The following is a 25,222-nucleotide window of genomic DNA, read 5'->3' on the forward strand; positions in this document are numbered from 1 at the left end:
ACACCAATGATGGGGCACTATTCCTACCACTGACACCAATGATGGGGCACTATTCCTCCCACTGATACCAATGATGGGCACTATTCCTACCACTGACACCAATGATGGGGCACTATTCCTCCCACTGATACCAATGATGGAGCACTATTCCTCCCACTGATACCAATGATGGGGCACTATTCCTCCCACTGATACCAATGATGGGGCACTATTCCTCCCACTGACACCAATGATGGGGCACTATTCCTCCCACTGACACCAATGATGTGGCACTATTCCTCCCACTGACACCAATGATGTGGCACTACTCCTCCCACTGCAAAATTACAGTTATGAAGTAGCAACGAAAATAATTTTATGGTTGGGGGTCACCACAACATGAGGAACTGTATTAAGGGGTCGCGGCGTTAGAAAGGTTGAGAACCACTGATTTAGATTTTATTATTTATTAATTTGATTTTAAGTAATTTATTCAAGTGGCACATATTGTTGTTTTTTTTCACATTTTATTTGGCAGTAATAGAGTGTAAGTTGATATGCACTAATAACACAAATTAGGAGTGCGACATTTATTTCATATTTTTTAAAATTTAACACCTTTGCAGTGCGTTCCAGTACAGTCAACAAAAGTAGAACTTGCTGCATTTGCAAAACACATAAAGAATGGACTGGAACACATCTAAATGCATCAAAAATGCACCAGAATGTATTACAGAAAAATAAAACAGGGAACTTTGAAAAAACACAAGAGAGGGGAAAAATGCACTGAAACGCATTGAAAACGCATTAAAAAAAAGCATTGGAACACATCAAAAAATTTGGAAACTCGGGCACTGCCCGAGGGCCCGGGGTCAGTAGGGGGCCCCATGAGATGCCCCTGGTACCTTTATCATAGTTTTTTTGGAGTTTGGGCAAGGACACAGGGGCCCCATGATCCCCTATTGCCCGGGGGCCCCATGAGTTGTCAGTCCGCCCCTGCCCCCTACTGACCTCGGGCAGTTCCCGAGTTTCCAAATGGTCAGTCCGCCCCTGTTTGAAACAGCTCTAAGGATAAAAAGCTCCTTTATGGTTAGATGATGTAAGGATGAAGCCCCCTGCTGATTACGCGAGGTAAAGGTGGACCCCCTGCCAGTTAGAGGAGGTAAGGGTGAAGCCCCCCAGCTGGTTAGAGGATATAATGGTTGCTGCTGATTTGAGGAGACAAGGGTGAACCCCCACCTCACCGGATAGAGGACGCATGTCACAGGATAATAACATGCACAAACAGCACACAGAGGAAAAACAGGTTATTGTTTGCCATAATTCTACAACCATAAAACCACAAATTATCACCCTGAACTTCAGACTGAGATCAGTCAATTTCCATTCCCAACTAGATCCAGGAGATACAGAGATATCAATTTTACAACAGAGTACAAACAAATAGGATTTCATGGAGCCACAAGAAGTGGTACTATGCAGAGGCCATACTTAAAGAATGAGAACAGATATCGAAAATTACACTCAGAATTATGGGCGGACTGGCAACTCAGGGGGCCCCCGGGCAATAGGGGATCGCCCACACTCAAACCACACCCAAAAATGCCTATGAAAGGTACCAGGGGCATCTCATGGAGCCCCCTACTGACTCCGGGCCCTTGGGCAGTGCCCGAGTTTCCAAATGGTCAGTCCGCCCCTACTCGGGATACAGGGTAAGAGAAGTGGTGCTGTGCAGAGTCCATACACACCGAATGAGAACAGATACGAAGAACTGCATCCAGCATCCAGGACAAGAGAAGTGGTACTGTGCAGAGTCCATACATACAGAACAAGAACAGATACAAAGAACTACATCCAGCATCCAGGACAAGAGAAGTGGTACTGTGCAGAGTCCATACATACAGAACAAGAACAGATACAAAGAACTACATCCAGCATCCAGGACAAGAGAAGTGGTACTGTGCAGAGTCCATACATACAGAACAAGAACAGATACAAAGAACTACATCCAGCATCCAGGACAAGAGAAGTGGTACTGTGCAGAGTCCATACATACAGAACAAGAACAGATACAAAGAACTACATCCAGCATCCAGGACAAGAGAAGTGGTACTGTGCAGAGTCCATACATACAGAACAAGAACAGATACTTAGAATCACACATAGCATACAAGACAAGAGAAATGGTTCTGTGCAGAGTCCATACATACAGAATAAGAAGAGATTCCAAAAATTATACCCAACATACAGGACAAGAGAAATGGTACCATAGAGATTCCATTAGTGTGATTGATCAGCGTCTCTTGACTAGTTCACTTTAATAAAAAAAACTGTTCTATATTGTATTCTATTAATACGCGTTCTTCTATTGGTTCCACCATACTGGAGGACACATCCATCAGAAAGATTCCAGATCTCAGAACAGCCTATTACCCCGTCACACCATTATATGTTATCTTCTGTCATAATGTGAGATTTCCCCTCAAACAGGGTGTCACCCGGACAGAAAATGAGCGTAAATCTACACACTAAGGGTACAGCCTACTATGTTCAAAGGCAATAAGAAAGCTGAGACGTTATTCTACTATGACTACTCAAGGTGAAGGTGATGTCGGCTATGCTTATGGCATGATGGAGACTTAGCTACCAGGCTGTAGACAGAGGACTTCCTCTTGGGTGGGATGTAGACAGAGGAATTCCTCCTGGGCGGGGTGGATACAGGGGACATATTCCTGGGTGGGATGGAGACAGAGGACATCTTCGTGGGTGGGATAGAGGCAGAGGGCATCATAATGGGTGGGATGAAGACAGAGAACATCATAATGGGTGGACTTGAGATGGAGGACATCCTCCTGGTTGTAGAGGGCAGCATCCTCTGGAGGAGGACGGGGGGGGGGGGGGGGGGCAGAGAAAGAGGACATCATCCTTGGGGGACAGAGACAGAGGACATCCTCCTTTGTGGGATGGAGACAGTACACACCCTCTTGGATGGTATGGAGGACATTCTGTTGGGTGGCACAGAGACAGAGAATATTCTCCTGGGTGGGATAGAGACCGAGGAACTTCTCCTGGGTGGAATATAAGCAGAGACAATCCTTCTGTGTTGGATTAAATACAGAGGACATCCTCTTGGGTGGGATGGAGACATGGAAAATTCTGTAGCTGTGGTAGAATTCCAGGTCTGAAAAGAGATGGAGACATAGGATGTCATCATTTTCAGTAACACCAGACAGGAACTTAGGGGAAATTCACCCAGTGTGGTCACCGGTAGTGACAAGTTCCTGACAGGACATGCATCTTCCTGCTCCATATAGAACTGAAATAGAAGTCTTCTCTGAAATTATATCAGAAAATGTGAGGACTCCATGGTGCTGATTTACTAAAACTGGAGAGTGCAACATCTGGTGCAGCTGTGCATGGCAGCCAATCAGCTTCTAACTTCAGCTTGTTTAATTACTGTGGATGTTAGGCTGAAGGTTTTTTACCTTCATGCATTCTATGCATGAAGGTAAAAAACCTTCTCTGTGCAGCATCCCACCAAGCCCCCCCCCCAATCCTTACCTGAGCCTCCTCCGATTCAGCGATCTGCACTGGAGTCTTGACTATCCCGCGACTCTCTCTCCTCATTGGCTGAGACAGCAGCGGAAACCATTGGCTCCCGCTGCTGTCAATCACAGCCAGTGAGCCAACAAGAAGAGAGAGAGGGCAGGGCCGAGCCACAGCTCCGTGTGTGAACGGACACACAGAGCAGCAGCTAGGGAGCGCTCCTGCTCAGGTGTCCCCATAGCAAGCTGCTTGCTATGGGGGCACCCAACAGGAAGGAGGAGCCAGGAGCGCCAACGGGGGACCCAAGAAGAGGGGGATCGAGGCTGCTAAGTGGAAAACCATTACATAGAGCAGGTAAGCATGACGGTTTTTTTTTTTTTTAAATGATGCCGTTATTATCCATTTAAGCTTTGACAATAAAACCTGGAAGTTGAATGGTGTCTATGCACAGAGGCACCGGATTTTGCACTCTCCAGTTTTAGCAAATCAACCCTAAGTGCCAGTGTTGTATGTACAGAGAGCCAGAACTAGAAGTCACATTGAGGACATACTGCCCTCCACCCATCATACCACTCATCATACACTACAGATCCTATCATAATAATATTCATGAGTATGATGATGACATTACAGGTCCTCTTGGTGCTGCAGTAATAATATCATAATGAGGAGGAGGATGTGATGAGAAGTGTGATCATGATGTGGAGGATGGTGATGATGATGATAATGGTGAGGATGATGTGGAGGATAATGATGATTACGATAATGTTAGTCAGGATGATGTGGAGGATGAGGATAATGATGATGTGGAGGATGAGGATGATGTGGAGGATGGTGATGATGATGAGGCTAGGGTGGAGGATGATGAGGAGGATGATGATGATGATAATGGTGAGTATGATGTAGAGGATGGTGAGTATGATGTGGAGGATGGTGAGGATGATAATTTTGGGATAATGTGGAGGATGATGATGGTGATGATGATGTGGAGGATGATCATGATAATGGTGTGGATGATGTGGAGGATGGTGAGGATGATGTGGAGGATGGTGAGGATGATGAGGATGATAATTTTGGGATAATGTGGAGGATGATGATGGTGATGATGATGTGGAGGATGAGGATGATAATTTTGAGGATAATGTGGTGGATGATGATGATGATAATAATGATGTGGATGATGATGTGGAGGATGATGATAATGATGGTGATGATGTGGAGGATGATGAGGATGATATGGAGGAGGATAAGGATAATGTGGAGGATGATGATAATGATGTGGAGGATGATGTTGATGATAATGGTGAGGATTCTGTGGAGGATGATGATGGTGAGGATGATGATGATAATGGTGAAAATGATGTGAAGAATGATGATGATGATGTGGAGGATGGTGATGATGATGAGTCTGATAATGGTGAGGATGATGTGGAGGATGATGATGATGGTGATGATGATGTGGGGGATGATGATGTGGAGGATGGTGATGATGATGAGGCTGATAATGGTGAAGATGATGTGGAGGATGATGATGATGGTGATGATGTGGAGGATGATGATGTGGAGGATGGTGATGATGATGAGGCTGATAATGGTGAGGATGATGTGAAGAATGATGATGATGATGTGGAGGATGATGATGGTGATAATGATGTGGAGGATGATGATGATGATAAGGAGGATAATAATAATTATTATACAGGCTATCTTGGCAGTGCAGTAATAATGCTGATAAGTATTATACATGTCCTTTTGGTGTTTGGTGATGCATTAATAATAATAATAATAATAATAATGGGGATGATGATGCGTAGGAGGATAGTGATGATGATGATGATAAGTAGGAGGATTGTGATGATGATGAGTAGGAGGATAGTGATGATGATGATGATGATGATGATGAGTAGGAGGATAGTGATGGTGATGATGATGAGTAGGATAGTGATGATGATGATGAGTAGGAGGATAGTGATGATGATGATGAGTAGGAGGATGGTGATGATGATGAGTAGGAGGATAGTGATGATGATGAGTAGGAGGATAGTGATGATGATGAGTAGGAGGATAGTGATGATGATGATGATGAGTAGGAGGATAGTGATGATGCTGAGTAGGAGGATAGTGATGATGATGATGCGTAGGAGGATAGTGATGATGATGATGATGAGTAGGAGGATAGTGAGGATGAGTAGGAGGATAGTGATGATGATGATGATGATGAGTAGGAGGATAGTGATGATGATGATAAGTAGGAGGATGGTGATGATGATGAGTAGGAGGATAGTGATGATGATGAGTAGGAGGATAGTGATGATGATGAGTAGGAGGATAGTGATGATGATGATGAGTAGGAGGATAGTGATGATGATGAGTAGGAGGATAGTGATGATGATGATGAGTAGGAGGATAGTGATGATGATGATGAGTAGGAGGATAGTGATGATGATGATGATGAGTAGGAGGATAGTGATGATGATGATGATGATGAGTAGAAGGATAGTGATGATGATGAGTAGGAGGATAGTGATGATGATGATGAGTAGGAGGATAGTGATGATGATGATGAGTAGGAGGATAGTGATGATGATGAGTAGGAGGATAGTGATGATGATGATGAGTAGGAGGATAATGATGATGATGAGTAGGAGGATAGTGATGATGATGATGATGAGTAGGAGGATGGTGATGATGATGATGAGTAGGAGGATAGTGATGATGATGAGTAGGAGGATAGTGATGAGTATTAAGGTGATAATATTACAGGTCCTCCTGGGGTTGCACTGATAATAAATATATATTAATAATAAAGGTGATCATTAGGATGATGATAATTAATAGACGATAATATGATAATATTCATAATGATGAGGATGATGATATTGGATACACAGGTCCTCTTGGCGGAGCAGTGTCTCCTCCGGGTCGGCGGGGGGCGCTGATCGGAAAAGGGGCGGGGTCATTCAGGGGGTGTGTGTGTCGGTGGGCGGGGTCAGGTGACCCTGTATCTCCCGGCGGTCTCGGCGCTCTCGGCTCTCTCTCTCCTCTAATGATGGCTCTGCTGACATCTCTCCGAATCCGGCCTGGCCTGGGGGCCCTCGGGGCCAGAGCTAGGTACGATGGGGCCCCTGTCTGTGTGTAGGGGAGGGGGGGTGTATATAGGGCCTCTGTCCATGTGTGAAGGGGGGGAATATGGGGTTCATGTGTGAAAAGGGGGGTGGAGATATATGGGGCCCCTGCCCATGTGTGAAGGAGCAAAAGCAGTAGCTCTCTTCTGAACAGTGTAGGGAATGCTGGGGGTCCCCTGTAGATACTCTTTGGGGATCGGTATAGGGAGTGCTGGGGCCCCCTGTAGATGTCCTTTGGTGTTCCGTGCAGGGAATGCTGGATGTTGTGGTCCCCTGTAGATGGCCTTTGGTGGTCGGTGCAGGGAATGCTGGGGGTTGTGTTTCCCCTGTAGATGGCCTTTGGGGATCTGTGCAGGGAATGCTGGGGGTTGGGGTCCCCTGTAGATGGCCTTTGGTGGTCTGTGCAGGGAATGCTGGGGGTTGTGTTTCCCCTGTAGATGGCCTTTGGTGGTCTGTGCAGGGAATGCTGGGGGTTGGGGTCCCCTGTAGATGGCCTTTGGGGATCTGTGCAGGGAATGCTGGGGGTTGGGGTCCCCTGTAGATGGCCTTTGGTGGTCTGTGCAGGGAATGCTGGGGGTTGGGGTCACCTGTAGATGGCCTTTGGTGGTTTGTGCAGGGAATGCTGGGGGTTGGGGTCCCCTGTAGATGGCCTTTGGTGGTCTGTGCAGGGAATGCTGGGGGTTGGGGTCCCCTGTAGATGGCCTTTGGTGGTCTGTGCAGGGAATGCTGGGGGTTGGGGTCCCCTGTAGATGGCCTTTGGTGGTCGGTGCAGGGAATGCTGGGGGTTGGGGTCCCCTGTAGATGGCCTTTGGTGGTCGGTGCAGGGAATGCTGGGGGTTGGGGTCCCCTGTAGATGGCCTTTGGTGGTCTGTGCAGGGAATGCTGGGGGTTGGGGTCACCTGTAGATGGCCTTTGGTGGTCTGTGCAGGGAATGCTGGGGGTTGGGGTCCCCTGTAGATGGCCTTTGGTGGTCTGTGCAGGGAATGCTGGGAGTTGTGGTCTCCTGTAGTCTGACACGTTGTCTGGGCTGGAGATGCATTAACCCCCGGTGTGCTGGCAGTGATGAGGTTGGGGGGGTCACCTCTGCCTCCCCCAGTGATCACTTATCTGGGGCACAAGGACGATTGAAGGTCGGGGAGGGGTCTGTGTTCAGTGTGGGGTGATCAGAGGAGTTACTGTTGGTGGGTGACATGTTGGTCTCTTGCAGGGGAGGGAAAAGTGGCCCCCATATACACTTGTCACCTTGTGCAGAGCACCACCAGCCCTGTGTAGGGGACCTCAGGGTGGGTGTGGGGGGGGGGAGGTTCATGGGATCACTGCTACAGCCTTGAAGGGTTACATTCTTGCTGTGTGGAAGGTCTTGTGACAGCAAAATCCCGGCCTGGAGTCTGATGGGGATCAGGAAGGGGGATGGACTGGACTTTCTGGGTGATCGAGATTCCTGGCCTGGGTCCCAATATGAGATCTGTGTGTAATTATCAGCGCTCCTCCTCCTCATGTGTGCTGCATTCCGCTCCCATATGTCTGTGCTTGCCGTGTCTGTACAGTGTGTGCTTCCCGTGTGTGTATTGGGTACTTCATATACTCTGAGCACGCTCTTTACATCTCTAATCTGAGACTAGTCCCCCCTCCCCCACCTCACACCTCACACCACCTGTCATGTGACTGACATATAAAATGTATCTAATGTGTTCTCAGTAGTAAGAGAAGTTACAATGTACACTGTGCCTGTCCTGGGATCACTAAACTGACACCGTGTTACATAGTTAGTCTGGCTGAAAAAAAGACAAAAGTCCATCCAGTTCAACCAAAAAAGTTAATCCTATACCCACAGTTGATCCTGAGAGGCAAAAACAACCCAGCAAAGTATGATCCAATTTGCTCCTGCAGGGAAATAAATTCCTTCCTGATCCCCGAGAAGCAATCGGATATTCCCTGGATCATCTTTACCTATAAATGTTAGTATCCAGTTATATTCTGTGTATCCAAGAAAGAATCCAGGACTTTTTTAAAGCAATCCACTGAACTGGCCAGAACCAACTCTTGAGGGAGTCTATTCCACATTTTCACAGCTCTTACTGTGAAGAAACCTTTCCGTGTTTGGAGATTAAATTTCTTTTCCTCCAGAAGTAAAGAGTGCCCCCTTGTCCTCTGTGATGACCTCAGGGTGAATAACTCTACACCGCGTTCACTATATGAACCACTGATGTATTTATACATGGAGATCATATCCCCCCTTATGTATTATACATGGAGATCATATCCCCCCTTATGTATTATACATGGAGATCATATCCCCCCTTATGTATTATACATGGAGATCATATCCCCCCTTATGTATTATACATGGTGATCATATCCCCCCTTATGTATTATACATGGAGATCATATCCCCCCTTATGTATTATAGATGGTGATCATACCCTCCCCCCCTTATGTATTATACATGGAGATCATATCCCCCCCCTTATGTATTATACATGGAGATCATATCCCCCCTTATGTATTATACATGGAGATCATATCCCCCCTTATGTATTATACATGGAGATCATATCCCCCCTTATGTGTTATACATGGAGATCATATCCCCCCTTATGTATTATACATGGTGATCATATCCCCCCTTATGTATTATACATGGAGATCATATCCCCCCCCCCCTTATGTATTGTACATGGAGATCATATCCCCCTTATGTAATATACATGGAGATCACATCCCCCTTATGTATTATACATGGGGATCATATCCCCCCTTATGTATTATACATGGAGATCATATCCCCCCTTATGTATTATACATGGAGATCATATCCCCCCTTATGTATTATACATGGAGATCATATCCCCCCTTATGTATTATACATGGAGATCATATCCCCCCTTATGTATTCTACATGGAGATCATATCCCCCCTTATGTATTATACATGGAGATCATATCCCCCCTTATGTATTATACATGGAGATCATATCCCCCCTTATGTATTATACATGGAGATCATATCCCCCCTTATGTATTATACTTGGAGATCATATCCCCCCTTATGTATTATACTTGGAGATCATATCCCCCCTTATGTATTATACATGGAGATCATATCCCCCCTTATGTATTATACATGGAGATCATATCCCCCCTTATGTATTATACATGGAGATCATATCCCCCCTTATGTATTATACTTGGAGATCATATCCCCCCTTATGTATTATACTTGGAGATCATATCCCCCCTTATGTATTATACATGGAGATCATATCCCCCCTTATGTATTATACATGGAGATCATATCCCCCCTTATGTATTATACGTGGAGATCATATCCCCCCTTATGTATTCTACGTGGTGATCATATCCCCCCCCTCATGTTTTCTACGTGGTGATCATATCCCCCCCCTCATGTTTTCTACGTGGTGATCATATCCCCCCCCTCATGTTTTCTACGTGGTGATCATATCCCCCCCCCTCATGTATTCTACGTGGTGATCATATCCCCCCCCCTCATGTATTCTACGTGGTGATCATACCCCCCCTCATGTATTCTACGTGGTGATCATACCCCCCCTCATGTATTCTACGTGGTGATCATACCCCCCCTCATGTATTCTACGTGGTGATCATACCCCCCCTCATGTATTCTACGTGGTGATCATACCCCCCCTCATGTATTCTACGTGGTGATCATACCCCCCCTCATGTATTCTACGTGGTGATCATACCCCCCCTCATGTATTCTACGTGGTGATCATACCCCCCCTCATGTATTCTACGTGGTGATCATACCCCCCCTCATGTATTCTACGCGGTGATCATACCCCCCCTCATGTATTCTACGCGGTGATCATACCCCCCCTCATGTATTCTACGCGGTGATCATACCCCCCCTCATGTATTCTACGCGGTGATCATACCCCCCCTCATGTATTCTACGCGGTGATCATACCCCCCCTCATGTATTCTACGTGGTGATCATACCCCCCCTCATGTATTCTACGTGGTGATCATACCCCCCCTCATGTATTCTACGTGGTGATCATACCCCCCCTCATGTATTCTACGTGGTGATCATACCCCCCCTCATGTATTCTACGTGGTGATCATACCCCCCCTCATGTATTCTACGTGGTGATCATACCCCCCCTCATGTATTCTACGTGGTGATCATACCCCCCCTCATGTATTCTACGTGGTGATCATACCCCCCCTCATGTATTCTACGTGGTGATCATACCCCCCCTCATGTATTCTACGTGGTGATCATACCCCCCCTCATGTATTCTACGTGGTGATCATACCCCCCCTCATGTATTCTACGTGGTGATCATACCCCCCCTCATGTATTCTACGTGGTGATCATACCCCCCCTCATGTATTCTACGTGGTGATCATACCCCCCCCCTCATGTATTCTACGTGGTGATCATACCCCCCCCCCTCATGTATTCTACGTGGTGATCATACCCCCCCCCCTCATGTATTCTACGTGGTGATCATACCCCCCCCCCTCATGTATTCTACGTGGTGATCATACCCCCCCCTCATGTATTCTACGTGGTGATCATACCCCCCCCCTCATGTATTCTACGTGGTGATCATACCCCCCCTCATGTATTCTACGTGGTGATCATACCCCCCCTCATGTATTCTACGTGGTGATCATACCCCCCCTCATGTATTCTACGTGGTGATCATACCCCCCCTCATGTATTCTACGTGGTGATCATACCCCCCCTTCCCCCGATGTATTATATATTGAGATCATATCCCCCTTGTAGTGAGCCATCACACTACATGGACTTCACAAGCATGGCTGCCCGGTGACCCCCCTTCCCCTCCACCATCAATCCTCTTCTTATTTCCTCCTTGTGTTTTGTTCAGTATCCCATCAGAGTTGTTTTGTTATCTGTTGAATATTTCAGTTGATCCTGCCATAAATCCATTGAGGTGATCACCTCCTGTGCTGCATTTTTTATTTCCAGTTGCGAAAAATTGCATTCCCCCTCTAATCCCCTCCCCGGACTTCACTGCACACCCCCCTCCCTGGTCCCGCCAACCCCTTTCCCCCAACTCCACTGCATTCCCTGTCTAATACCCAACCTTCTACCCACCCACCCCCTTCCCCGGCTCCACTGTGCCCCCCCCCCCCCATTCAACTTTCACTAATAAGTCTGTATGAAATATTCTTCCCTTGTAATGGATTGCATTCTGTTTGCAAACTCTCAGTGGGGTTCTGCTTAATGTTGGTGTCGTACAACTCCAGCTGAGCCCTTGTGGGGGGGGGGGGGTTCTGGTGTCACCAAGCGGTCCCCCCCCCATATTTCCTAAAGTGTTTCCTGCGGTGTCTGTGAACCCCCCCCCCCCCCCCCCATGGGATATTTTGGGCTTTGGTAACTACCAGTTGCTGTTTATAAATCACCTTGTCCGTCCCTGACCTTTCCCCCCCCCCCCCCCCCCCCGACACATCCACGCTGAGTGTTCCTGCCTGATTCTTCTCAGGGTAATCCTGTATTGTACTCTCATTACTCTGTAATCTGTGCCGGCAGTGTAATCTGGTTGCCGTGGGTTACTGCATGACCAGTAAATCGGTCTGTATAATTGCAGCTGTCAGCCACCATCTGCACCGACCTCTTCTATGTCACCATGGGGAATGTTATGTGTGTGCAAATACAACATGCAATTTCCCCTCAGTGTCACCTGTTATTAAATCTGTTGCTCTGCTGCCCCGGGTATTTGGAGGGGGGGGGGGGGGGGGGGTTGTGGTCCAGTTCCATTACAGTTAGGGCATTGATGCTGCAGAAATGATAGAATGGCGCTAGAAGGCCTCTGATGAGAACAATTATTTGTAATGTTCCCCTGGCAGCTCATGGTGGTCACATGTGGAGATGGGCCCCCCCGATCCCATCCTGGGGGTGACCGAAGCTTTCAAGAGGGACACCAACTCCAAGAAGATGAATTTGGGAGTCGGAGCGTACCGAGATGACGCCGGCAAGCCCTTCGTCCTGAGTAGTGTGCGGAAGGTGAGGAATGGGGAGCGAATTGTTGGGAGGTACCCGGGTGTTACTGGGGAGGGGGGTTAGTTATCAGACTGAACCAGGTGTTGCAGGGGAGGGGCGTTAGTTATCAGACTGAACCAGGTTTTACTGGGGAGGGGGGTTAGTTATCAGACTGAACCAGGTATTACTGGGGAGGGGGGTTAGTTATCAGACTGAACCAGGTATTACTGGGGAGGGGGGTTAGTTATCAGACTGAACCAGGTATTACTGGGGAGGGGGGTTAGTTATCAGACTGAACCAGGTATTACTGGGGAGGGGGGTTAGTTATCAGACTGAACCAGGTATTACTGGGGAGGGGGGTTAGTTATCAGACTGAACCAGGTATTACTGGGGAGGGGGGTTAGTTATCAGACTGAACCAGGTATTACTGGGGAGGGGGGTTAGTTATCAGACTAATCCAGGTATTACTGGGGTGGGGGGTTAGTTATCAGACTGAACCAGCGGCCAAAACCAGGGAGGGGTCCTTTGGGCTATACTGGGGGCTCATCTGTTGCTGGATTGGGTATTATTGGCAAAGAGGGGCTTTGTTGTAAGAGGCAAAGTCTATTCCTTGGAGCCGGGTAATACCAGCAGTGGAGATCTAATTTGCATGAATTTGGGTATTACCAGCAGTGGGGGGTCTAATCTGCAGGGAACCAGGTACATACTGCCAGGTGCAGTGGGGGGTCCAATGTGTGGAGAGCTGGGTATTACCAGTAGTGGGGGGTCTAATCTGCAGGGAACCAGGTACCTACTGCCAGGTGCAGTGGGGGGTCCAATGTGTGGGGAGCTGGGTATTACCAGCAGTGGGGGTCTAATCTGCAGGGAACCAGGTACCTACTGCCGGGTGCAGTGTGGAAGGCCAATGTGTGGGGAGCTGGGTATTACCAGCAGTGGGGGTCTAATCTGCAGGGAAACGGGTACCTACTGCTGGGTGCAGTGGGGGTCCAATGTGCGGGGAGCTGGGTATTACCAGCAGTGGGGGTCTAATCTGCAGGGAACCAGGTACCTACTGCTGGGTGCAGTGGGGGGTCCAATGTGTGGGGAGCTGGGTATTACCAGCAGTGGGGGTCTAATCTGCAGGGAACCAGGTACCTACTGCTGGGTGCAGTGGGGGGTCCAATGTGTGGGGAGCTGGGTATTACCAGCAGTGGGGGTCTAATCTGCAGGGAACCAGGTACCTACTGCCGGGTGCAGTGGGGGGGGGGGTCCAATGTGCGGGGAGCTGGGTATTACCAGCAGTGGGGGTCTGATCTGTGGTAAACTGGGTATATGACATCAGTGGTGGGGACTGATCTGTAGGGCGTCTGGTATTACCAGAACGTCTGGAACCCCATAATTTACAATACAGCTAAGTGTGCTGCTCACACACTGTCGGACCGGACCTGTCTCCTGTGTGTATGTGGCCCGTTCATGGACTCCGCGTCGTGTCAGCTCACCAAGAATTGCTCCTCATGTTTTCCTGGCTAAGGTTGGGGCAGGCAGAGGGATAAGGGGCGGAAAAGGGGGGGGGGGGTAAATATAAAGGGAATCTACCTAATGAGAGGCACAGACAGCAGTAAAACTCATGGGAGGATCTTTGCCTTCTTGCTCCATCCAGAACTAGAACCACATTTGGCTGGTGTTCCCTAACTTTTCTGTTGCACATCTGATTGTCACTCTCCTCCACCCTCTTCTATTCCTGAGCAGAGACGATCACGATCACATGACACATTAAATCTGGTTTGTCGGAGATTCACAAAAATCTGTGGTCATGCCAGGACTTGTATGTCGGGAAAATTGGAGTCATGCTGTCTTGTAGTGATTTCATACACCATCCTCCATTCTTTATTCATCTGAACTCCTGACAGGGAACTTGGCACTGCCCGCCTGCCTACAATTTCACATTTTGTTCACTGAAGTTTGTGAATTGAGTTGAACAGGTGAAGGTTGGCAGTATGGAGGGGGGTGTTCAAACAGCTGTTCATTTTGCAGACGTCCTCCTACAAGGGATTGGTGATGTGGATGGTGGTGGTAACCCATAGTGACCAGCCTTCACCTCCCATCCATGCTGCACACATACCCTTGATTGGTGAACTCTGGTCATGAGGGTTACAGCATTCATCCATTGGTGGCCTCTGTGTGAGACTCTCCGCCATCCGCAGATGTTGCTGGAAATCGCATGGAATTCTTCCAGCTTTCATGTTCTCTCCTCCCTTCTGTCCATGTCCGCTGCTACCAATCACTCCTCTGGCATGTGATGAATACATGACACAATCACCTGTGTGGCCCAGGGGCCCACTGCCCCTGCATGACTCTGGAGGAGTGTGTAAGAGCTCCAATCCTATGGGGCAGGCATTGATCACTGTGCTGCACTCTGTACCTTCTGTGCGTGTGCCAGGAAATCTGTTTGTCTGATCTCTGAATCAAAGATGCAGAACAAATACAGAGCATGGCAAGGATCCATATTTCATATAAAGGGCCAGAATGTACCCAACTTCAGTCTCTGCTGTGCTGTAGGTGACACTGCCAGTATAGCCCAGCTATAGAGGGGACGGCGTATGGTTCAGCATAGTGCTGAGAGGGGGCGGTGTATGGTTCAGCGTAGTGCTGAGAGGGGGCAGTGTATGGCACTGCATAGTGCTGAGAGGGGGCGGCGTATGGCACTGCATAGTGCTGAGAGGGGGCGGCGTATGGCACTGCATAGTGCTGAGAGGGGGCGGCGTATGGCACTGCATAGTGCTGAGAGGGGGCGGCGTATGGCACTGCATAGTGCTGAGAGGGGGCGGCGTATGGCACTGCATAGTGCTGAGAGGGGGCGGCGTATGGCACTGCATAGTGCTGAGAGGGGGCTGCGTATGGCACTGCATAGTGCTGAGAGGGGGCGGCGTATGCCTTCAGCGTAGTGCTGAGAGGGGGCGGCGTATGCCTTCAGCGTAGTGCTGAGAGGGGGCGGCGTATGCCTTCAGCGTAGTGCTGAGAGGGGGCGGCGTATGCCTTCAGCGTAGTGCTGAGAGGGGGCGGCGTATGCCTTCAGCGTAGTGCTGAGAGGGGGCGGCGTATGCCTTCAGCGTAGTGCTGAGAGGGGGCGGCGTATGCCTTCAGCGTAGTGCTGAGAGGGGGCGGCGTATGCCTTCAGCGTAGTGCTGAGAGGGGGCGGCGTATGCCTTCAGCGTAGTATTGGGGGACGACGATGTATGGTATGGTATGGTGTATGGCACAGCATAGTGCGGAGTTAGATTGGGTATTGCATAGTACTGAGAGGAATGGTGTATGGTGCAACTGACAATGTTCCAAATTCCTGTTGCTCGTAATGAGTCATTCAGCCCGTGATAAGATGTTTTCAGTTATGTTGGCACTCAGTTTGTATACTGACCGATAATTGGCTGTTTGTTGTAGACCAGTGGCTTGGTTAATGGGTAAAAGAGTTGTACATTTTTTTTTTTTAACACATAAGGTATGGGGGAAGTCACCGCCTGCTGACATTGTGTAGAGAGTCCATTAAAGTATTTGTTCAGCCAAAGCTTTGAATAGGAGGGAAAGAGTAGAACCCCCTGTCAGGTTTTTACTATCTGAGGTTTCATTAGAGAGATTTCCTCTTGCTTCCAGTGCTGGCGACAACCATTTTACCATACAGGAGGGAGGGGAGAGCTACCTAACAGGGACACAGGAAAAAAAAAAACATATTTCTCCATTGGAGTATAGACATAAACTCAACCCCTACTTCAGTAGGCCCAATGTTGTTATAGTATGGGTAATGGTACTTTCTGGTAGGCCTCTGCCGGTTCTGTGGTTGTCCTTGTAGTAGTCATGTTATGGATGGTGCCCGGCAGTAAAATGTGGGTACTGATAGTCTCTGATAGGCTCAATGGTATAATTTAAGGACTGGTAGTCTCTGGGAGCCCCAATGGTATAATTTGGGGGCTGGTAGTCTCCGGTAGCCCCACTGGTGTAATTTAGGGACTGGTAGTCTCCGGTAGCCCCACTGGTGTAATTTGGGGACTGGTAGTCTCCGGTAGCCCCACTGGTGTAATTTGGGGACTGGTAGTCTCCGGTAGCCCCACTGGTGTAATTTGGGGACTGGTAGTCTCCGGTAGCCCCACTGGTGTAATTTGTGGACTGGTAGTCTCTTGGAGCCCCAGTGGTGTCATTTGGGGACTGGTAGCCCCAGTGGTGTCATTTGGGGACTGGTAGCCCCAGTGGTGTCATTTGGGGACTGGTAGCCACCTGTAGGCCTTATAATATGATTGGGCACTGCTGGTTTCTGGTAGGCCCAACGCTATCTTTTGGATACGGCAGTCTCTGGTAGGCCCAATCCTCTTCCGTCTCTGAGGTTGTCCATCACTAATGTTGCTCTGATTTCTCATCTCTCAGGCGGAGGCTCAGCTGGCAGCCAAACATATGGACAAAGAGTACCTGGCTATTGGAGGACTAGCTGACTTTGCTCGGGCATCGGCTGAGCTGGCACTTGGGGACAAGTCGGAGGTGGTTCAGTGTGGCCGGGTAAGTCTGAGATTGATGAATGTCTGTTCCCATATGCCGGTACAGTGTTGTGTGTAGTGTAGATTGTAGCCTATTTCAGGGCATGGACTGTGAGTCCGTATTATCAGTGGTGTATGTCCCTTATCTCTCTCCTCTGGCAGAGACCATTACAGACATTGCTGTTTAAAGGGAACTACAAAAATAAATATGGGGGCAGCCACTGCTCAGCTCATCTGAACAGTCTTTGAGTACAGTTGAAAATTCCTATGGATTCTGGGTGGCTTTCCTGCAGTTTGATGCCACAGAGGTTATTGCCCCCTTGACCCTGCTAATATGCATGTTGTCATCTCTCCGATGTTTGTAAAGAAAACTAAAATTTTTCTTTGAATAAAAGCACCTGTAAGAGAAGGCTCTGATGGAAGCAGCCAATTGTTGCTCCTTCAACTTCATGTTAGTCGCAAGACTGGGACTCCAGAGCTGACGGCTTTCATGGTAGCCTAAGCACACAGGTATTGGCTGGGACAGCCTGATTAGTGTGTGTCTCTGGATGTGACATGCTGTTCTCCTCTTCTGTCTCCCTCCAGTATATCACAGTACAGACCATCTCTGGGACTGGATCTTTGCGGGTTGGAGCCAACTTCCTGGTGAGTGAAAGATGACTGTGGCTACAGTGACTATAGGGGCCAGACGGGACATTTTAGTACCCATCACTGAATGACTCTTGAGTGGGGAATGAATCGTCTGCCCTGGAAATGAGTGCATACTGAGTAGAAGTGATAGGAATCCTATCTGCAGCTCTGGAAGTGTTGTATTGTATGCTTCACTAGTCAGGGCAAACGAGCTTAGACAGTGCATAGTTCAGATGTGTTAGGAGATGGGAGTGAAGACTTTCTGGTGGAACATGTCTTGTGCATCAGCATAAAGCAAACAAGGGGAAACCCTGATGGGACTGTCCACGCGAGGAGACCCCCCGTGGATGATGGGACTGTCCACGCGAGGAGACCCCCCGTGGATGATGGGACTGTCCACGCGAGGAGACCCCCCGTGGATGATGGGACTGTCCACGCGAGGGGGTGGACCTCCGATGGATAGTGGGACTGGCCTAAAATGAATAAAATTATATTAGGAGTATTTTGTCTTTGAAAAGATGTCCCTTTTTTTCTCTGATAGACTGATACATTGAGCTCTCCTCCTGTGTCATGACTGCAGTATTCAGTCCAGTCAAATTAATATCTAGATATCTTTTCACAGCATAGATTCTACAAGTTCAGCCGTGATGTGTATCTGCCCAAACCGTCCTGGGGTAACCACACTCCCATCTTCCGGGATGCTGGGCTGGAGGTCAAAGGTTATTGCTATTATGATCCTAAGACCTGTGGGTTTGACTTTGCTGGTGCTCTGGCCGATATCTCGGTAAGTAGAATCCTATCCTGCACACTGGTGTTGGTGTGTCCTCTCCATCCCCGCATACCTAAACCTCACCCATCACCATTTACCCCACCACCCCATTCTGCACTCTGTAGTATATTTCACGTGAAGTGAGGAAACTCGCTTGTCTCATTCACTAAAAATCTTGTTTTCTCGCTGTCAGAAAATCCCAGAACAGAGCATTATACTGTTCCACGCCTGTGCTCACAACCCCACCGGAGTGGACCCCCGCAAGGAGCAATGGAAGGAGCTTGCTGCTGCTGTAAAGGTATTTTTCCTTTTCCCTGATCACTTTTGGCATTGTGTCAATATTCAAGTTTATAGAAAGGAAACACAAATTTATAAATTCGGAATAACCACTGAAAATTTACCCTAAAGTTGGTAGAGTGAGAAGCCCATTTTCTATGCACAGCATACTTCGTGTACATTGGAAGAATTTGCAGGTAGCTTTGAGCCTTCACTGGGGTGATTGCGGTAATAGGAGGGGGAGGCTATGGGCTAAATTTGGAGCAGGGGATTGTGCAATATTAGGGTAGTGTGGGGGGTGGCATGAGGAAGCTGTTGGATATATTGGGGGATAGTAGAGGGGGAAGACTGCAGGACAGAGGGGGGGGGGGGGCGGTCATGAGGAGGTTGGAGATTAGATTGGAGTAGGGGGTTGTGGAATAGATTGTGGGGGAGGACTCTATGGGATATAAATAGTGAATTCTTGTGAGCTATTATGAATCGAGGTGTTCAATAAGTAACATACAGTAAAATCTTCTTATTAAGTGTATAAGGTGCGCTGGCACTTACACTGACTCACTTACTAGTGTGTATGAATGGTAAAAGATGGATTGCGCCGCGCTCCTATATATTAATATATTCAACTTATACTTCTAAGGTAAATATTGATTTCAATTTCAATGTCAATACTTGTGACTTGTGACTATAACACTAAACATATATAAAAGTATACATATAAGTGATATACATAATAAATCCTAAAGTGATAGTGCCTTAATGGGTACCATGGTATAAAACCATATTGCACCTCTATATTGCTGTGATCACTCTATTCACATTGTGCAAAAACATATACAAATTGTGCACGTGCTTATAAAAAGTAAATAAAATTATATATAAAGTCTTCCAAAGTAAATGTGCAAGTGAATTTTCTGTTCCTTCTTGCCGAGTGCTAAATGGTCTCCCTCTGTGCTCACCTCTATATTTGCCTGAATGAATCCAGGCAAATACGCTTTTTATCCTTCCAGGATAGATGAAATGGAATGATGCTCTTGCTCTAGCCGTCCCAGAAGGTGGACATGTATTAAGATGGATCCTCCTATTATCTCCTTTTTCTCCCTGTGTATCAATGAATACACTGACCAGCTCACTTGGGATCTCCCAATTCCCCTCCTGGGGTTGTTTCCTCGTTCACTCCTCCTTATGCCAGCTCATGGGGTGTTGGTCAGAAAGGAAAAAAGCAGACCATAGTGTCTTATCCTTGTACATAAAGGGAATTTATTTCTGCCAATTAGGATATTGCTCAGTGGCATACAGCTCATATGTGATCCAAATAAGCATAGATGGCAATCAACAGGTAAAAAAAACTCTGCAGCTGCCCCTGCAGTGCTGTCTGCCTGCGCTTGTGCTCGGATCACCTCGCTTCTCCAGTGCAATGTCGTGACGTCAGAGCCCCTACGCGTTGCGTCACAGGGTCACGTGACTTCATCAGGGGGAATTTGATTGGATCCAATCAAATTCCCCCTGATGAAGTCACGTGACCCTGTGACGCAACGCGTAGGGGAGGGGCTCTGACGTCACGACATTGCACTGGAGAAACTTATCCTAATTGGCAGAAATAAATTCCCTTTATGTACAAGGATAAGACACTATGGTCTGCTTTTTTCCTTTCTGACAAACACCCCATGAGCTGGCATAAGGAGGAGTGAACGAGGAAACAACCCCAGGAGGGGAATTGGGAGATCCCAAGTGAGCTGGTCAGTGTATTCATTGATACACAGGGAGAAAAAGGAGATAATAGGAGGATCCATCTTAATACATGTCCACCTTCTGGGACGGCTAGAGCAAGAGCATCATTCCATTTCATCTATCCCGGAAGGATAAAAAGCGGATTCATTCAGGCAAATATAGAGGTGAGCACGGAGGGAGACCATTTAGCACTCGGCAAGAAGGAACAGAAAATTCACTTGCACATTTACTTTGGAAGACTTTATATATAATTTTATTTACTTTTTATAAGCACGTGCACAATTTGTATATGTTTTTGCACAATGTGAATAGAGTGATCACAGCAATATAGAGGTGCAATATGGTTTTATACCATGGTACCCATTAAGGCACTATCACTTTAGGATTTATTATGTATATCACTTATATGTATACTTTTATATATGTTTAGTGTTATAGTCACAAGTATTGACATTGAAATTGAAATCAATATTTACCTTAGAAGTATAAGTTGAATATATTAATATATAGGAGCGCGGCGCAATCCATCTTTTACGACTCTATGGGATAGTTGGGGTTGGTTTGAAAAACACCCTTCCTTCCTTCCTTCCTTCCTTCCTTCCTTCCTTCCTTCCTTCCTTCCTTCCTTCCTTCCTTCCTTCCTTCCTTCCTTCCTTCCTTCCTTTTTTTCTTTATTCTGAGGATGTAGAGGTTGTTGTTCTTCAGGATTTATATAGCGCCAACAGTTTGTTCAGCGTTTTAAAAAATGAAGGTAGACATTACAGTTGCAATATAATTTGGTACAAGAGGAAACAGTGGGCCCGGCTCATTAGAGCTTACAATCTAGGAGGAAGGGTTGAGTGATACAAAACGTAGTAGCTGTGGGGGGGATGAGCTTATGGAGGAAATAAAAGGCAGTTTACTAAGTAGAAGCAGGAGAGGCTTCTTTAAAGAGAGGTGTTCAGGGATCGTCTAAAGGTGGATAGATTAGGAGATAACCGGACAGATTGGGGTAGGGAGTTCCATAGGATTGGAGAAGCTCGGGAGAGGTCATGGAGGAGCGCATGGGAGGAGGTGACACGGAACTAGAGAGCAGAAGGTCTTGGGAAGATTGAAGAGAGCAGTTTGGTTGATATTTTGAGACCAGGTTGGTGATGTAGCTGAGGGCAGAGTTGTGGATGGTTTTGTAAGTTGTTAGTATTTTGAGTATTTTTTTTTTTTTTTGTTTGGCGAGTGGAAGCCAGTGGAGGGATTGGCAGAGAGGGGTAGCAGACACTGAACAGTTGGTGAGCCTGGCAGCAGTATTCATGATGGACTGGAGGGGAGATAGCCTATGTAAAGGTAAGCCAATGAGCAGGGAGTTGCAATAGTCGAGGCGAGAGATAACCAGGGAGTTAATTTGGAGCTTTGTGATATCATTGGTTTAAATTGATTAAAAATTTTGTTCACCCTCCAGAGCCGCCGCCTCTTCCCATTCTTCGATATGGCTTACCAGGGCTTTGCCAGTGGAGACATAGACAGGGACGCTTGGGCTGTGCGTCATTTCATCCAGGAGGGTCTCAATGTGGCCCTGTCCCAGTCATATGCCAAAAACATGGGGCTTTACGGTGAGTAATAAGAATTTGCTACATAGCAAGTGTTTGTAGATCAATCTGAAACGGAATTTCCTGAGAATCTGGTTCTGGCTCCTTAATTCCTTGACTCCATACTAGATATATGCTCTGGGTAAGGAGAAACTCCACTGACTCTCCTCTCCCTCCCTCTAGGTGAACGTGTTGGTGCTTTCACTGTGGTATGCAGTGATGCTGATGAAGCGAAAAGGGTGGAGTCACAGCTGAAGATCCTGATTCGTCCCATGTACTCTAATCCTCCTCTGAATGGGGCAAGAATAGCGGCAGCGATCTTGAATCAGCCTGAGCTGCGCAGCGAGTGGTACGCTGGATCTGTCACCCCGGCCCATTCCCCCCCCCCCCCTCCCCCCCTTCCCTCTGTCTGTCCTGTGTTTGCGTAAATATATTAAGTCTCTTTCTATAGGCTGCAGGAGGTAAAGGGGATGGCCAATCGTATCATCAGTATGCGGGAACAACTAGTATCTAACCTGAAGAAGGAAGGCTCCATCCACAGCTGGCAGCACATCAGTGATCAGATCGGCATGTTCTGCTTCACCGGTCTGAAACCAGAGCAGGTGAGCTGCTGACATCACCAAACTCTTGTGAAATTTATCCCACTGCTAATTTTTGGATAGGTGGCACATGTTGGATAGAGTGGGACCTGTAGGTGGGATATGGCCGTCACTGGAGTGGGACCTGTAAGTGGGATATGGCCGTCACTAGAGTGGGACCTGTAAGTGGGATATGGCCGTCACTAGAGTGGACCTGTAGGTGGGATATGGCCGTCACTAGAGTGGACCTGTAGGTGGGATATGGCCGTCACTAGAGTGGACCTGTAGGTGGGATATGGCTGTCACTAGAGTGGACCTGTAGGTGGGATATGGCCGTCACTAGAGTGGACCTGTAGGTGGGATATGGCCGTCACTAGAGTGGACCTGTAGGTGGGATATGGCCGTCACTAGAGTGGACCTGTAGGTGGGATATGGCCGTCGCTAGAGTGGACCTGTGGGTGGGATATGGCCGTCGCTAGAGTGGACCTGTGGGTGGGATATGGCCGTCGCTAGAGTGGACCTGTAGGGTGGGATATGGCCGTCGCTAGAGTGGACCTGTAGGGTGGGATATGGCCGTCGCTAGAGTGGACCTGTAGGGTGGGATATGGCCGTCGCTAGAGTGGACCTGTAGGGTGGGATATGGCCGTCGCTAGAGTGGACCTGTAGGGTGGGATATGGCCGTCGCTAGAGTGGACCTGTAGGGTGGGATATGGCCGTCGCTAGAGTGGACCTGTAGGGTGGGATATGGCCGTCGCTAGAGTGGACCTGTAGGGTGGGATATGGCCGTCGCTAGAGTGGACCTGTAGGGTGGGATATGGCCGTCACTAGAGTGGACCTGTAGGGTGGGATATGGCCGTCACTAGAGTGGACCTGTAGGGTGGGATATGGCCGTCACTAGAGTGGACCTGTAGGGTGGGATATGGCCGTCACTAGAGTGGACCTGTAGGGTGGGATATGGCCATCGCAAAAGGGGGTCCTGCAGTTGGCGGCAGCAGCCAATCAGACCGGCTGATGTATTGACGCTTGCTTAAAGACAGACTACTTCTGTACGGCCCAAGTGACCACGCTGGGTCAATCAACCTATAGAAATGTGTAGAGTACAACTTCAGCAACTTGTAGGGCATATGGGTTGACCTAAGTTAAAATGAACTTGGCTTGCTTTAGGTCCCATTCAGACTTTTGCCTTGAGGTGTGTTACAGTAACTTGGCGCCATGAATGTTTTAGTGTGTTGAGGCATCCCAGTCTACTAGGGCAATACACCTCTGACCCTGGCAGTACAATACTGTATTTGAGTTAGGATGCATGACCTGAGCTCATACTTTGTGTACAGTAGAAGTACACTGTACTCACTGACTGCCTCTGTTGGTGTCACACACACCTCTTCACATTTCCATAAACAATAGATTTATAAATGGTGTCGTCATATCCATAGAAGCCAGTGCAGAATTTAAATTTCCTTTGATGATATTTGTCATCCTTTTGTCTTCCCGTTGTGATATCCTCATTCTCTGTCTTCTTTCTCCAGGTGGAGCGTCTGATCAAAGAATTCTCCATCTACATGACAAAGGATGGCCGCATCTCTGTAGCCGGTGTCACTTCAGGAAATGTCGGCTATTTGGCACATGCCATCCACCAGGTCACCAAATAGAGGGAGGAGCCATCTTCCAAAGCACTTTCCCTGTTGTCCTGTCTGGGGTGCAGAGAACTTTACATCCCCATAATTAGCACTTTTCATCCCCCTAGAACTGTTACTGACCCCCGTGTTCCCTGTGTGTGAGCCTGACATTAGAGCTCTGGAAGATGAAGCTGGATTGGAAGAGTCAGAAAGCGTCCGCTCTTATAGAACACCATTTTCTCTACCTTAAAGATCATGTGACCTCAGTCTGCGGTCCCCTTCTCTGCCAGTCTCAGTGTACTGGTATGGGAGGAGGGAGCTCTGAATGTATTGCTTCAATAAAGTCCTTTTGGGGATCTCGGAGCTTTCTGTGTCGCCTCTGATTCATTATCACACCTGACCCTCTGATTTTAAGTGACCCTTTTCTGCCCATACAGGGCAATGTAGGGGGAACAGTTCAGCTTTGTTTGGCAGTCCAAAATGGGGAAGAACTCCACTTACAAAGATATGGACTTTATTATAATTTTTTTTTCTCCTTCCCCATGTGACAGGGCTGGCCCAATCATGAGGTACCAACATTGCTACATCAGAAGGGACGTTAGAGGTGTTGGATCATTTACTTCACTCTAGAAGGTCATGATATGGGGGGGGGGGGTGAGAAAAGAAGGGGTTGGTGAACTTGTATTTTCCACTCCATGGGTCATTTTAACCACTTTACAACCGCACACCACCTATATGGTGGAGTAAAAGAATTGGCTTTCCTTATGGACTCTGCATATATGGGGCATGCGCCTGTGCTAGGAGCTAGCAACAAGACTGAGCGGTCATAGACAGATCCTGCTCTCAGACTCATGAGCGTGACCTGGAATACTGGCGAAGACCGCTGATCATAGGCGGCAGAGGCATTCGCTGCCCAA

General features: G+C 47.8%; 1 protein-coding gene across 1 annotated transcript; it reads left to right on the top strand.

The window, feature by feature from the left end:
• The first annotated feature begins 6,484 nt into the window (after positions 1–6,484).
• GOT2 (glutamic-oxaloacetic transaminase 2) lies at positions 6,485–24,668 on the top strand. Its single transcript, XM_089659233.1, has 10 exons — positions 6,485–6,636; positions 12,515–12,671; positions 17,040–17,168; positions 17,732–17,791; positions 18,399–18,560; positions 18,739–18,843; positions 21,985–22,135; positions 22,295–22,460; positions 22,563–22,713; positions 24,216–24,668. Exons 1-10 carry the CDS (start codon positions 6,572–6,574, stop codon positions 24,336–24,338), a joined length of 1,269 nt encoding a protein of 422 aa, XP_089515359.1. The 5' UTR covers positions 6,485–6,571; the 3' UTR covers positions 24,339–24,668.
• Positions 24,669–25,222: the final 554 nt, after the last annotated feature.

This window comes from Staurois parvus, unplaced genomic scaffold (genome assembly GCF_062004578.1).
Source record: "Staurois parvus isolate SC_StPar_1 unplaced genomic scaffold, SC_StPar_1.0 ptg001136l, whole genome shotgun sequence".
NCBI lineage: Eukaryota > Metazoa > Chordata > Amphibia > Anura > Ranidae > Staurois > Staurois parvus.

Bases quoted from the DNA above. Each gene is read 5' to 3' on its own strand.
- GOT2 (XM_089659233.1), top strand. From the start codon at position 6,572: ATGATGGCTCTGCTGACATCTCTCCGAATCCGGCCTGGCCTGGGGGCC. The intron at 12,672-17,039 runs GTGAGGAATGGG...CTCATCTCTCAG, and splicing joins TCCTGAGTAGTGTGCGGAAG to GCGGAGGCTCAGCTGGCAGC. The intron at 22,461-22,562 runs GTACGCTGGATC...CTCTTTCTATAG, and splicing joins CCTGAGCTGCGCAGCGAGTG to GCTGCAGGAGGTAAAGGGGA.